General features: G+C 36.9%; 2 protein-coding genes across 4 annotated transcripts in view; one reads left to right on the top strand and one right to left on the bottom strand.

Moving 5' to 3' along the window:
* Positions 1 to 14,883, top strand: part of pck (Claudin superfamily protein pickel) — a 44,049-nt gene extending 29,166 nt beyond the window's left edge. For all 3 annotated transcript variants that reach the window (XM_068364681.1, XM_068364680.1, XM_068364679.1), the window contains 3 exons: positions 3,021 to 3,182; positions 8,376 to 8,530; positions 14,040 to 14,883. In XM_068364681.1, coding sequence (XP_068220782.1) covers positions 3,021 to 3,182; positions 8,376 to 8,530; positions 14,040 to 14,144 — 422 coding nt within the window. In that variant the 3' untranslated portion in view covers positions 14,145 to 14,883. The remainder of the gene's footprint in view (positions 1 to 3,020; positions 3,183 to 8,375; positions 8,531 to 14,039) is intronic.
* The window catches only part of LOC137632570 (uncharacterized), a 261,407-nt gene that overhangs the window by 177,866 nt on the left and 67,762 nt on the right, over positions 1 to 15,779 (bottom strand). The gene's annotated exons all lie outside the window — the stretch shown is intronic.

Here is a 15,779-nt window from a genome sequence, read left to right on the forward strand (position 1 = left end):
TCTCGCAGTAGAGATACTGAGATGGACCGAAGCCCATTCGATTCCACTATCAGCCCGCTTCATTCCAGGCAAGAGGAATGTGCTCGTCGACAATCTGAGCAGAGCATCTCAGATAGTGAGTACCGAGTGGTCTTTGGATAATCTAGTAGCCAACAAAGTCCTGACTTTGTGGGGTTCCCCGACTGTGGATCTGTTCGCTACAGCGCTGAACTTCAAGCTTCCGCTGTACTGCTCCCCAGTCCTGGATCCTAAGGCGCTCTGGCAAGATGCCTTCCAACAACGGTGGGACAGCATCGACGTATACGCTTTTCCCCCGTTCTGTCTGATGAGGAGGGTGCTCAACAAGACCAGAATATCAGTCAATCTTTTTGATGACCCTTATAGCTCTGCTATGGCATCATGCGGAATGGTTTCCGGACCTTCTGCAACTCCTAACGGAACTTCCGAGAGAACTCCCTCCACAACACGAGCTACTCAAACAACCACACGCCAACATCTTCCACAAAGCCGTAGCTTCGCTACGACTTCACGCCTGGAGACTATCCAGCATCTCCTCGCTGAGAGAGGATTTTCGCAACTAAGTTGCGAGCAGGATGTCTGGACACCTGCGAAGGTCATCCGCATCTGTCTACCAGGCAAAGTGGGGGTGTCTTTTGTGGTTGGTGTCGTGGAAGGGGTATCTCTCCGCTTGATGCCACTATTCCAGCAATAGCAAGTTCTTCGTGTATTTGCGGGAAGAAATGCGCCTTTCAGTCTCGGTGGTGAAAGGCTATCGCTCAGCCTTAAGTCTAGCCTTCAGGCTCAAAGGAGTGGACATTTCTTCTTCGCTGAACTTTCCCTACTCATACGAAGTTATGAACTTACCTTCCCTCAGTCGGAAGTGAGACCTCCTCCATGGAACGTGGTTCTAGTTCTCAGGTCTCTTAAGAGACCTTCCTACGAACCATTACGCCAGGCTTCAGATCGCCACCTAACTTGGAAGACGGTGTTCCTACTAGCTTTGGCCTCGGCCAAGCGAGTCAGTGAACTTCATGGTCTCTCTTATGACATCGCCCATGCAAGGGGATGGGGGGATGTAATGTTCAGATTCGTCCCTGAGTTTATTGCTAAGACTCAGAATCCGGGAGTGCCGGACCCTTGGTTCGACTCCTTCCAGATTTCGAGTCTTTGTTCTGTAACAAATGATCCAGACCATCTCCTACTTTGTCCAGTAAGGAGTCTGAGGCTATATTGTATCTCAAAAGAATGGCTGCAGTTCGTCCCCAGGTGCAGGCATTGTATGTGAGCACTGGGAAGACTTAAGAGGAGGGTTACCAAGAATACCATCTCGCATGGATTCGTAGGGTGATCCATCTGTCCCTGAATCCTGACCCTCCTCCATCACGTCGCCCTAGAGCACATGATGTCACGTCCCTGGCCTTCAAGAAAAACTTTTCAGTGATGCAGGTTCTACAAGCGGGGGTGTGGAAGCGTCAGATGACCTTCACAGCCCACTACCTGCAAGACGTGATCCACAGGAGTCTCGATACGTTTTCTATCGACCCTGTGGTGGCTGCACAACAGCTGGTTTAAAACCTCAAGCTCCTTAATGGACAAGTAGCAGAAGGTTGAGGGCATTGTTACCCGGTCTTAGTCTGCTTGAATGAAAAGGTATGTTTGGTCCTTATTCTTTTCTTCATCCTCCCCTCTTGGAGAAAGCAGCATCCTTGTTTCTCTGCACAGCTGACCTCGAACCACTGCAGGTAAACCATGTTTCCTTGTGTTCCTGGTATTAAACTAATACTGTCACGTCCCCATACCCTGACGGGGTGGTATTGGGAGAGTCCTAGCCTGAAGTTTCCATCTAAAGGACTACATGTCAACTAACTAAGACGAGTCACACTTCATACCTTCAAACACACAGCTTACGTAGGCCACAGTCCTTGCGTAGCAAGGTTCTAGCGAGGTGCAGGGACTCCTTCTTGTTGAGTGCTGAGACACTCAGATATTGAGTCTCCGGGCAAAGCCAGTACAGTACTGACTGGGACTTTCCACCCTTCTTAAGGGGTGAGTCACCCCTATTAAATAGCGTGGTTTGTATGTCAGTTATGGAATAAATGACAAATTCGTAGGTAATTTGTATTTCTCCTATCTATGCAAACCTTAGCTATTTAATCAAACTTGCCTGCTAGCCCTATCCCCCGTGAAGTCCTACCTCTAAGCAAAGTGAGCTCAAGCACAGGTGTGTGTGAGGGGGAGGGGAGGTAGCAAGCTACCCTCCCTACCCCCCGTTAACTAGCGGTGGGGTAGTAAACCCTCGTTAAAATTCTAATGGCTCGTCATTTCAGCTACACCGAAAGTAATTACCCATATTAAATAGCTAAGGTTTGTATAGTTAGGAAAAATACAAATTACCTATGAATTTGTCATATTCTGCAGTTTCGCTGATATATAAAGACCTAACACCAGGGCCCTCGAGAACCTTCCAAGCGTATGGCATATTTAGTATTTTCTCTCAAACATGATGCAATACCTCGTAAAAATATAAGAGAACATTACATAAGCCCTTGTTCCTATCTTGCATGGTCATTTAACACACTAAAACAATGTACGCAAGACTTCGGACCAGAAATACGTGAAATAAAATGTTAGTTCTTAAGAATAATGTAAATTTACTCTTCTATCTTCTTTAAAGGGCTTTGATTTGTATAGATAGAAAAAAATACATATTACCTCCAAATTTGTCATATTTACATCTACGCTAATAATTACAAGGAAAGTAACCATCAAATAGGAAGAAATTTTACTGTGTATTTACGAATCTTGAAAATACATTTGACAGGGTACCATGATAATGATTAAAGGGGAACTACAAATGGTAGGATTTTCCAGAAACACTCCTTAGGCTAGAGAGGTTACTCTGACATAACACTAGATCTAGACTGAAGTCTGTGACATTGCTTATTGGAAGAATTTCAGGTAAATGTTGGTATTGATCATTGTTATGTTTATCCCTAATGGTATTAATTTTGTCTTTGCAGCTTGGTTCATGTCTGTTCAAGCATTCATGACTATCGCCCTGCTTGCAAGCATAACATCCTTGGTAACAGTGAGCATGGTACTTATGAGAATGCCTTTACAACTTGTCATGCGTCATGAGTGGCACTTGACTGGCTTTTGCTGCATTTGTCAGGCAGTTACAGGTATGAAATAAGTTTAATTTATCTACTACAACCCTTTAATCATAATTTGCTTTTATGCTTCATCAATGATCTCCAATTGCAGCAATAACAGGTCAAAACAAATGCTCTTCTCCAACATGGTTGGCATGATCAGTGGGATGCAATTACAACTTGTAAAAACAAGATGCCTGATGTCTCAGACCCTCTGAACCTTGTCGGCTTTAGGCCAAACATAAATCTCAAGTATCATCATCTTTTCCACTATTACCCCTACATTAAAGGGTCAGTTGCCTGATACGACCTCTCCAATCTAATCTACCAAAGGAATCCTCTTTTGCTGAACCTCTTCTTTCCACATCATCCTCCACCTTATCTAGCCATCTAATTCTCTCCCTTCCTCTTGATCTTTCTTTAACAGGCTCCTCACAATCCCATCCATCCTCAACTAGTGCTCACACTATCTTAGCCGTGACAATCTTATTACCTCTGTAATCTTTATTATGTGATATTTCCATAATGCTTTTCAGCATTCTCATCTCTGTTCTCTCAAGCTTTGCTTCCTCTTTTCGTCTAGGAGCCCATGTTTCAGATACATTAACAATGGTCTTGTTAGTGTGCTGTAGATTTTGACTTTTAGTTTAATTAGCATTTACCACATACCACACCTGCTACCTCCCTTCACTTCCCTCAGGCTCCTTTTATCCTGTTTTAAACTTGAAGCCTCACATCCTCCCTCCTGCCTTATAGTAGATCCAAAGTATTTAAATTGTTCCACCTATTTTGTAAGGCTTCTACTGTACTTTCATTTATGGCTATCCTGTCTCTAATACTCACCATAGCTTCAGTGTTATCTACATTTACTCTCAAGCCACCCCTCTTCTATGTCTCTTGCCACTCACTGTACAACCCTTCTATGTAAGTCATTCTCATTTTCAGTAGTAATCACCTAATCCTCTGCATATAGCAACTCTCACAACTCTTCATTTCTGTTCTCTATACTTAAAACATCTTTGGCCACCACAAATGAAAATGGTCAATGCTGACCCAAGGGTTTGAATCAAAGTGTACATGATACTTAATTCTTCAGTATCACATGTGTTTCAACTCAAACTATGGGGTACTTTCTGATGTAAAAAAAATATAATTTTAAAGTGTATTTTTTTAAAGAAATTTATTTAAATCAGGTTTTTTAATTAAACAATAATTTTGTTCAGTACCCACCAGTAACTGTGCATGTATAGTAACTGTGTTAAGTTATTGACATTTTAATGTGATGCCAGGAAAAGCATCAAGATTATCTTGTCATGCTAAAGTTGTCAGAGCTGAAAGAGATTGGGAGGCAAGAGGGTCAGGCATTATTCAGGGCTGGGGTCATGGATGTTTTTCTTTTTATTGAAGAGAATCATGATAGGGAGTGGTTTCTTCTGCCTAATAAAGAAGGCTCAAAGGTAAGGTTAATGCTGCATTATATTTTAAGATCAGTAGTAAAAAGCTTAACATTGTGTCGAAAACTTTGCCTGAATTTTTGTTTTCATTCTCCTACATCATCTTCAGTTTTTTTATTCCTCTGTGGATGACTTCATGAGGTTTTCCAACATCTTTTTCGGAAGAGCACCCACTGGAGCATTCCAAGGAAGCTGGTTACCCAAAGGTCCGGCCGCAGCCAAATCCACAGGGCAGGAAGGAAGAGTCCACCTGGGAGATTTCCTAGGAAGTTGGTAACCCAAAGGTCCAGCCACAGTCAAATCCATAGGGCAGAAAGGAAGAGTCCACTCTGCAGACTTCCTAGGAAGCTGGTAACCCCAGTGCCCAGCCACAGCCGAATCCACAGGCTGGAGCGGAAAGGAAGCAGATGGCAGGTATAAACTATCTGAAAGGACAGCACTTGTGAGTGGGGTAACCGTAAAAGGAGCGGATCAGTCTCGACTATCTTGGCAATAACCAAGGTATCCATGTGGGATACAAGCATACTAAATCTAGGCAGACCAGTAACATGTTTAGCAGAATTCGGAAATGGATCCGACTTAGAAAGCAATGAAGTCAATGGGGTATCTCCCGAGGGATACCACTTCAAAAAGACTGAAGCCTCCTTTAAAGAATCCTGCAATAAAGCCACCTCCTCTTTGGTGTCTATGTCTTCCTCTTATCCAAAAAGAGGAAAAAGGCCATGTCCACCATGACTCCATAATCCCCAAGTGTTGAATCTGGTATTTCACAGCAGATGAGATCGTTGGGATCCTTGCTGGGTAAATATTCAGCGGGTTCAACGATCTCAGCAATTTCTATCACCCACTTTGAAAGGAGAAAGACTGCCATTACTCTTAAGTCTTCCACAAGTGTATCCATATTCTAAGTGGAATGGATCCACTGCGAACACATAGAGTAGAACAATTTATAGTGTCTCGTGTCCAGCCCTAATCAGCAAAAATTATCACTTCAGGTTGGTTGGGTTATTGTGTCCATCCCCGAAACACTGCTTTGCTTTCAGTCATCGGTAATGAAACTTCTAATTTGAAACCTCCATTATTTAATCAAACTCTGGAAAGGGGTAGTATATCCCCCATCCCCCCCAAAATACCATGGTCACATAACTATGAGAAAGAGGCTCACAAAATGACTATTTTTGAAATTATCTTCAATGAGACAGGGTAGAATTCTACTCTTATTCATCACTACATCATAATTGACTTAATGGTCTACAAGCCCATGTGTGTGACAAGAAATACACAAGTGAGCCTACCAAGTCTTTAAATAGGAAGAAAATTTTTTATATGGGGCGTATTGATTTAAAGATTTCATCATCATCATCTCCGACGTCTATTAATGCAAAGGGCCTCAGTTAGATTTCGCCAGTTGTCTCTATCTTGAGCTTTTAATTCAATACTTCTCCATTCATCATCATCTACTTTGCCCTTCATAGTCCTCAGCCATGTTGGCCTGGGTATTCCAACTCTTCTAGTGCCTTGTAGAGCTCAGCTGAACATTTGGTGAACTAATATCTCCTGGGGAATGCGAAGAGCATGCTCAAACCATCTCCATCTACCCCTCATCATGATCTCATTCACATATGGCACTCGAGTGATCTCTTATAGTTTCATTTCTAATGCTGTCCTGCCTTTTAACTCCCAATATCTTTCTGAGGGCTTTGTTCTTAAATCTACTAAATCTATTGGAGATTGCTTCATTGGCATATCATGACTCATGTCCATAGAGTAACACCGATCTCACCAAACTGATATAGGCCTATAGTCTGAATTTTATATTTAATTTCAGGCGATTTGATTTTCGAATTTTATTTAACCTAGCCACTGTCTGATTTACTTTAATCAATCTTTCACTAGGCTCAAATTCTTAAGACCCTGTTTTGGAGATCATAGTTCCTAAATAGTTCCTAAATACTTAAATGATTCTACCTCATTAATCCTTTCTCCTTCCAATGATATTTCATTTTTCATTGCATACTCTGTTCTCATCATCTCTGTCTTTCTTCTTTTTACCTTCAGCCCAACCTTGTGTGATATTTAGCCAACCATATTTGGTACCACTGTACTTCCCTCTCCTCCCTCCAATATCCAAATCAGTTGAATATTGAGGAATGAATTGAAAACTTTCCTACTGGCCATTGGGGGAGTGGAGGTAACGACTCACCACAAACTATCTTATTATACACATACCCATTTCTGTATGTAAGATTACTATCTAATTAATATGTTATCACCTAATTCAAATTAATTTTCTTGTTACACATTACTAGGTTTTATTACTGCGATAAAGACCAATGATCTATTATACTGTATATAGTCCATATATCTGATGAATCCTCCCCTCTAACCTAAGCTCACCAAAGTTATAACTTCTATGACAATTAATGATAACATTAAAGTTGGGTCAGGGAATCTTCTAAAATTATAAACCAGTGAACTATTTGCAGCTCCTCACTATGATGCTAACCATAATAATTGGTGAAAAAACGAATGATGACGGTACTTTAACCCTTTAACCCCCAAAGGACGTACTGGTACGTTTCACAAAAGTCATCTCTTTACCCCCATGGACGTACCGGTACGTCCTTGCAAAAAACTGCTATTTACATTTTTTTTTTTTTTTTTTTGCATATTTTTTATAATTTTTTGAGAAACTTCAGGCATTTTCCAAGAGAATGAGACCAACCTGACCTCTTTATGATGAAAATTAAGGCTGTTAGAGCAATTTAAAAAAAATATACTGCAAAATGTGCTTGAAAAAAATAACCCCTGGGGGTTAAGGGTTGAAAAGTTCCAAATAGCCTGGGGGTAAAAGGGTTAAATTCCAAACATTCGAAAATTTAACCAAATGGGGAAAGTTATTAAGCTATATAAGCTAAAATAAAGAAAAAAATGAAATGAATCCGAATTAACCAGTCAATTAGAAAGGGATGTCAAATTTTAACACTGAAAATAGTTGACAATTAAAGCCCATCCATGTTTACAAGAAGCCAGCATCACTGCTAGCCAAGCCAAACAAACCGGAATAAGAAGCACGCAATTGCTCAACTGCCGGCACATTTAGCCTAAATTCATACTCTGATTTTCATGTTAATTAACAAAAAGAGAAAAAACTGATTGCTGTCAATGTAAACATTCGGTCTTTTGCGCTTGGAAGAAGAGACACTAAAGAGTCGTCGTTGGTATTATTACGAACCAAAAAGTTGTTGTTGGTCGTAAAGTGATACGCCGGTAGTATTGTCTACCAGTGAGGATGGGCCTTTTCTGTGAAGTGTGGACATAGTAATGACATTGCCCATAGCAAACAATTTTCAGCATTTGAGGTGCTGTATTGATTTCTATTAAGATTGAACTCAAAGGTCTCTTATACATACTGAATCTGTGGTTTGCACATTGATACACTGGCCCTAAGCACGGGAGACAATATTTCTTTGGTATTTCGTTTGTTTTTGACTCCCTGTTCTAGCCTTTCACAGAAGAATCCTTGGAGACCACAAAGCACCTCCCCAAAAATAGGTTTTCCCTTCATCAAAACCCCTTTTTTTGTACATCATAACATTACTATACAGCATTTTTTTTACTCATCAATTTCATGCAAATAATTGGAGTCCCTTTGAAGCAACAGTGTATATAATTTACTATAAAAATTGTATGTATCCAGAGAGGAATTATGAATCTTGGTTCAAAAGTACCACAATTCACCTTAATGTGATTTTTTTTTTTTTTTCAGTTGTATCTATCTTCTTTGCTGTGCTAGTCTTTGGTGTCATGTGCTGGTCACGTGATTGGTTATTGAATCCCAATTTCAACTACCTTTCGTGGTCTTATGCTTTTGCCATTGTAGCAGGAGGAATTCATGCCTTTGCGGGACTAACTTTCCTTCATGTAAGTTGAAAGAAAACTTTTTCACTTTTGGTTTTGTAATGACAATTGCACATGTGTATTAGTTATATTTCTGCATCACGGTATTTGAGTAAGTATTTGAAAAGTATATTTGTTACAGATAGTTTGTAGATAATTTTGCAGGAGTTATTCATAATAAAATGAGAAATACAAGGATATACAGTATTTGTAGACTTCAGTTTCATCATGAATTATGATATTTTACTAAACTATCATACTGGGTATCCCATAATTTTGGTCTTAAAATTATCCAATCATAAAATTTAAGTATTTTAGGCTTGACATAGCCATCTGGTACATTAATTAGGAAGTTCTTTGTAGGGACAATTTTCTATGCATTTAATGGCATTGCTAAATTTTTCGGTTGTCATAACTAATGTATTTTAATTATTTTGTATAAAATGTGTACTTTATATTTGTGAAAAATAGTTCTCCATACCGATAAATCAGACATAATACATTATCAGTCACAAATAATTATGCAACTCCTTATGACGTGTGTAATATTGCATGTTATGAAAAGTAAAGTATTATTATTATTATTAGTATTATTATTATTATTATTATTATTGCTAGCCAAGCTACAAATCTAGTTAGAAAAGCAAGATGCTATAAGCCCAAGCGCTCCAACAGGGAAAAATAGCCTAGTGAGGAAAGGAAAGAGGGACATAAATAAATGATATAAGAAGTAATGAAATATTAAAATAAAATATTTTAATAAACTGTCCAGGAAGATCTGAATGTAAAGGGTGGTCAGAATTATGAAAGATCTTATGCAAAATGCATAATGAACTATTTGAACAACAGTGCCAAAGATTAATTTCTAGATCAGGAATAAGAAATGCAATAGACCGTAAGTTCCTGTCTTACAATTAAGATGGAAAATCAGCAGCTAAAGACCAGACTGTAGAACAGTACTCAAAACTAGATAGAATGAAAGAATTAAAACGCTTCTTCAGAATAGATTGAGCACCAAAAATCTTGAAGACTTTCTCAATAAGCCATTTTTTTGTGCAGTTGGAGACACAGACTTAATTGTTTCTCTAAAGTAAATCTGCTGTTGAGAATCACATATAAAATTTTAAGAGTCATACAAAGTTAAAGAAATATAGTATGATAAGCCATATGTTACCTGTTTAAAAAAATTGTTATACTGTACACGGTGCAGAGAATTTGTTATAAACTTTATTACTGCTTCCTGTTTCTTATTGACATACTTTGACAAGGGAACCCCCTTTAGTGGTCAGACTGTAAGATTAAAGAGAATTCCAGTTTAGTCAGGTTATTTCTGGATATATTGAGGCACCCCAAATTAGCTGAGTCATGTGCTTTTTGCCATTGGTTTAAATACTTTTACCAACTTTTCCACTTTTGCATTGTTTCAATTTTGCTTGATACTTCTAAACACATTCCTATGAAACTGGAAATGGGATTCTGTAATTTCACTAAATTCTTTTATATATTTACACATTTTAATTTATTTAAATTTACAGTACACTTCTGTACACAGATTCTCTATTTACTGATCAAAGCTCTAGTTTTTTTTATTTCTGTAAACTTGCCCTGGTATTAATCTTGTTCCTCTCTTGAAGCTGAGCTGAATAAAACTCAATATCTACCATAAATTATAACTAAAAATATCATGTTTTCTTTCCTTTTAATTGTCTTCACCCCTTTAGGGTGATATTAGGATCATATGGTGGTGTATAGCAATTTGAGTTCCCTTTCAGTTCCTATTATGAAGGATTACCTTTAGTAAGTAGGTGTTCATGTAAGAGATTTAAATTGCAAAAGAAAATTCTTTTAATTCAGGGGAAAGGCTATATAAGACTTTATGGGTTTATTACTGGGAAAGTGATATATCTGATACTGTACATTATGGGCTATAACAAAACTAGCAGTTATTGATAGTAATGAGCTTCATAAACTCTTTATTAATTTTGCTATGTTTGTACAGAATCAAAATCCTAGTAAGCCATATGGTAAAGGTGGCTATCCTTTTCTAACCTGCCTTAATTCTAATCCTAGGCTAACTCCTCAATTTGTGTTCAGTAGTTGGGTGTACCTGTCAGTAAGTGTTCTATTGGTACACAGCACATTTTTGAGTTTATAGTCTCTCCTTGAGCCGTACTTTATCAAATGACATCTGGCTTGGGCTGGCAGAATGGATTCTGATAAATGCTCATGAGCAACCTTTGTTTACATTTACTAATAAAGTGGAAAATTAGATGGTTTCTGTGGACTGTGATTTGCAGTTACTGTATTTGATGGCCTATAGGACACACTTTTTCCCCCAAAACTTTGGCTCAAAACATTATCCTGCATCTTATGAATTGTAGGTGAAGTTTGAAACCTCCCGTAGGCCTAGGCTAGTCATCTCTGACGCTTACTAACCCAGCTTGTGCTCAGTACTTTACCTACCCTAATCTCCATGCATCCTTATTTTATTTTTATTGCTGATATTGTATTAGGTATTACTGGTACTTTAAAAAGGAATTCGTAAAACTGAAAGCACTCTAACCTGAAACGATGTGTCTTGCTTATAAACATCAGCTGACTAAATGTAAACATGGTTGTGGTCTCAGAAACCTTTAACCTTTCCTTTCCTCAACCTTCGATAATGTTAAAGATATAGGGTAATAAAAAAATCCATAAAAGCTTCGTTTGGAGTTGATAAACGGTTGCATCATGTTTCAAGGACAATTAGTATCGGTTTCTTTTAGGCTCTACCACTAGGTCATCTCAAATTTTACCCAGTTAATGGGGATTGCTAGTATCTCTACTGCCAAAACAGATTCCTTTTCTAGTGCAGGCTCAAAACTTTATAAACAAATGGGATGACTTGATGTTTCCAGTTTGGAAAATTCTACTGAGCATGAGCATGAAGGTGAGGTATCTTCAGTTTTTGAGAAAGCCTATTGATGAATTGTATCTGAAAGGATTGATCCATTAATTGCTGATGATTCTTATTCTATTGTCTTTGGACGGTATTGCTTCTAAGATGACTTATACTCCGGAGCTTTTTTTTTTTTAACTTTTCCACAGACAGAGTAGACAAGTTCTTCCAAGTGGAAAATAAGCCTGCTAATCCCACTTCTTAACTTCAGTGGTGTTCGAAGTTTTGCTAGCCAGGAACCTCTTCTAGGATCTACTTATCTATCACAAGAAGGTTCTTAACTTCTCTATCTTCCCATATTTTTACTTGGTATAAATTTTAAGCATTTTAAAACTGCTTCATGTGGAGTTTGTAATCCAGAGTTCCTCTTTTGACACCATCTGTTACATTTAGTAAACATTTTAGAGTTCACCCCACCATTCACAAGATAACCACTTGACCATTTTCTGGATAGTATTTTTTGGGGGGTTTCTTTCATCTCCATTCCATACTTTGCTTTTGCCATAGGATTTCCATTACCTTGGGCTCTTTTACCACCTCTTCCTTAGATTCTGCTTCAAGCATGAGGTCAGCTGCATTATTTACAATGCAGAAACACACTTGTCATAATTTAGAAATATACAGGTTTTCTGTCATATATATCAACAAATGTTTTCTGTCGTATATATAATGTTTCTCCAGGTCCTGAAGTTAAATGTTGTTAATCTAGATTCGAAGGTCAGCTTATTGAGAGGCTGCTTCTTGTTGGGAGTAGGTGGGTCATTTCTTAGTATCACTATTGAATTTTTCAGTAATAGATTGTGAGGAGTCGTTGATAGGCATCATAGTTAGTAAAGGAATATGATAACTGGTGTTCCTCAGGGTAGTGTTCTTGGCCCATTACTTTTCATACTATATCCACATACAGGTATGTGGTTTGGCCTAGAAAACTACCTCATTTCATAGATGCTACTCTCTCTGCCTCGGTTCCATATTCTAAATGTAGATCTGGGGTTGCTGAATCCCTTAATAGAGATCTTGCAAAAATTAGTGCAAATTATGAGGCATAAAGTTAAACCATAACAGAACTCAAAGTATGATTGTAAGTAGGTAGAGGACAGTGGCTTCTCAACATCCAGATCTCTTTATTGATAAGTTTTCTCTAACTCTATATGACTCCTTTACAAAAATTGTTTGATTAATCAAGTCTTTTTAAGATTTTCGATGATCGCTCTATTCTCAAGAAATGTTTTAATTCTTTCATTCTGCCTTGTTTTGAGTATTGTTCTCCTGTCTGGTCTTCAGCTACCGACTCTCATTTTAATTTGTTGAATAAGAACTTGCAGTCTATTGAATTTCTTATAACTGTTCATCCACTGCATTCAGTTATGCATTCTCCATCATAAGACTCAATATTACACAATATTCTAGAAGTTTTATTCCAGCTGTGACTAAATTGGGGAGTGATCTTCCACATCAAGCTATTGAATCGGTGGAGCTTCAGAAGTTCAAACCTGTAGCGAATGTTTTTATGTTGAGAGGCTGACATAAGTCTCTCCTCTTATATGTCAGATAAATTTTAGTGTTGTTACTGATCTTAAGGTAACTTTATTAATTATTTATTACTTTTCATGTCTTTTATTTATTTCTTTATTTCCTCGCTCTGCTATTATTCCCAGCCCTTATGCTTATAGCATCGTGTATTTCCAACTAGGGTCGTAGCTTGGCTAGTAATAATAATGCAGTAATAATATTGTCGTTAGATTAAGGTGGCCTTTATGTCAGATTATATGCTTATTCGTAAAAGCTGCCTGTAACAAAACCCTAATGCTGACAGAAGTAATCTTTGGACTTTAATTGTTTTAATTATGTTTTCGTTAGCAGTTAATTATGTTTTGAATATGTTTTCGTTGGTATTTTAGAACTTAATGACAATTTCTAAGGTCTAATCCTCTGAAATATCTCTGATATAATATTGTGTACTAAAAATTAATTTTCAGAGAATAAAATTCTCACAGTACATCATTGTGAAAGTGAAAGCAATCTGAAACAGGTCTAGCTTAGTTAAACTTATGTGTTTGTATCTCAGGTGACAGACTTAAACCAGTGCTGCTTTATAAAACTGGTGTATTGTACAATATATGTGAAAATATAAAATTTTGAACAAAAGAAAAACAGTGCAGTACATCACAGTGCGCACTCTTAATCATGTAATAGTTTCATTGGTAATTGAACTGAATAGAATGTACTTCTTACTGTCTACTTAGACTAACAATCCAAAAATCTCTAACTCAAATATAGCCAGCTACTTAAAATAGGGCTCTGCATACATATACTGTAGATTTCTTACATAAAGATTTATTAGATATGTAAGCGATTTTGGACATGATTGCTTGGTTCCAATTTTATTTTAATCCTAAATATAGGGCTTTTAAAGATAATTTACTTTCCTCTCGCTAGATGCCATAATTCCATTGGTGCCTCAATTCCTGCTTATTTTAATTCCATAAGTTTAGAAAGCTACTGTAGAAAGTTTATAAAAATTTCTTGCAGTTTGAACCCAAGGTAAGTTTGAAAAGAGGAGCTTGTCAAACTGACTCTTACCTTTCTTTTCAGGAGACTTATGAAGCCCGGGAGCGGAAGAGAATGGCTTCCAACGTAATGCACATGGAGCCACAAGGACAGTTTGCACACGAGATGGCATCACATGGCTATATTTAAAAACTTGAACAACTAATTTTGTTTTATAGTGTACGTGGAAAGGTTTATATGAAAATAACTGACTTTTAACATTGTGTCACAGGTAATAAATGGTAAAAGAAATCAGATTTTTGAAAGCATTCATTTATATATGCTGTAGTTAAGTGCTTACTTTTCCTGAATGGAAGCAGTTGATGAATTTCTGGTTTTGTATCATCACTTAGATTTTTCACAATCAGTAGTTTATTATGATTTAGAAATGTTTATTAACTCTTATATTGGCAAGGCAAGATGCCTGTCATTTTTTTTGTGCACAAATACATAACATGTTTCTATTCCATCATTGTAGGTTCTTAAGTTAAAGTAGTTTTCCTTTAGAATATGAGTAATACTTTCATACAATTTGATATTGCTGGTGATTGTTTCGGTGATGTATGAGTGACCTTGTTGTAGAGACCTGCATCTGATTGTATTTTATGAGGAGGTAATTTAGATTGTATTTGAATTTTTCCGTTTCAAGATGTATCAAGATATAGTATTGGTATAATTGTTTGGTAACTTGCATGAAGAAAACTATCTGAGACTTGAAAGTTTTTGAGTAAATTGATTATACTGAGTATTATTTTATTCAAATTTTATCATTATAGTAATTTGTATTATACAGTACATATAGAAATTTAGGTTAAGAGCAAAGTTGCTTTCCATTCTTTAATTTTCTTGTATTTATTTGCTAAAATCACCATACCCTTGAACAACAAAAGTTTTTTTAGTTTCTCTTTTAGTTCTTGAATAGTTTCTATAAAACTTTTTGTTCTAGGTAAACTTAGTGCAATTCTGAAAAAAATTTCTACAAGTTCATAAGTGATACAAAATTTCAAGTTTTGTGCTTTATAGGGTATTAAAATTGTTGTATGACTTCTTACTGCCTCAGCAATTTAGTCAAATGGTATACAGGATGTGGCCCAAGGTGCTAAATAAGTACGGTAACTTTAAAGTCCTAACACTTAGGTCGTGAAGCGTAAATAGGGGATGTTATGTCTTGTATCAAAAGTTACAAGCACAATAGTCAATAGTAGCACTTGCTCAAATAAGCTTATATTAATGAGATATATTTGATGATTTTAGTTGACCCAAGCTAATCATGAAGGCATACCTAGATTCATATCCTTTGGAGCATATGTGAATCTCAATTAAATTCGATTAAGTCTCATTGGTTATGAGGGGTTTAGTTTGTTGAGTAATGGTGATGTTGAGTTATGTTTTCTCTAAGCAATTATAATTATGTTTAGGCTTGTTGATTTTATTTTGCTGAAGTAAGGAGTTAGCTCTTAATCAAATCTGATTAATAACAGTACAATGTGTCTGTGAACACAAGAATGCCACATAATAGCTACTAAGAAAAAGTTGTTAATAGACCTGTTAATTTTAAGATTCTCTGATGAACGAGTACCGAAAAATGTGATAATTTTAGCCGTCCATATCACTTTCTAAGGTAACAGTTTTACTAATACAGTACAGTACTGTAATACATATCTAGATGATTATGGTGTTTTTGTATGTAATATTTTACCAGTAAATTTGATCTTTTTGGTTTTCTTGTTTGTCACAAATACAAAATCAGGCAAGATGATTTTGAAATTCAATACAGTATTGATA

Source organism: Palaemon carinicauda, chromosome 41 (assembly GCF_036898095.1).
Source record: "Palaemon carinicauda isolate YSFRI2023 chromosome 41, ASM3689809v2, whole genome shotgun sequence".
NCBI classification, from domain to species: domain Eukaryota; kingdom Metazoa; phylum Arthropoda; class Malacostraca; order Decapoda; family Palaemonidae; genus Palaemon; species Palaemon carinicauda.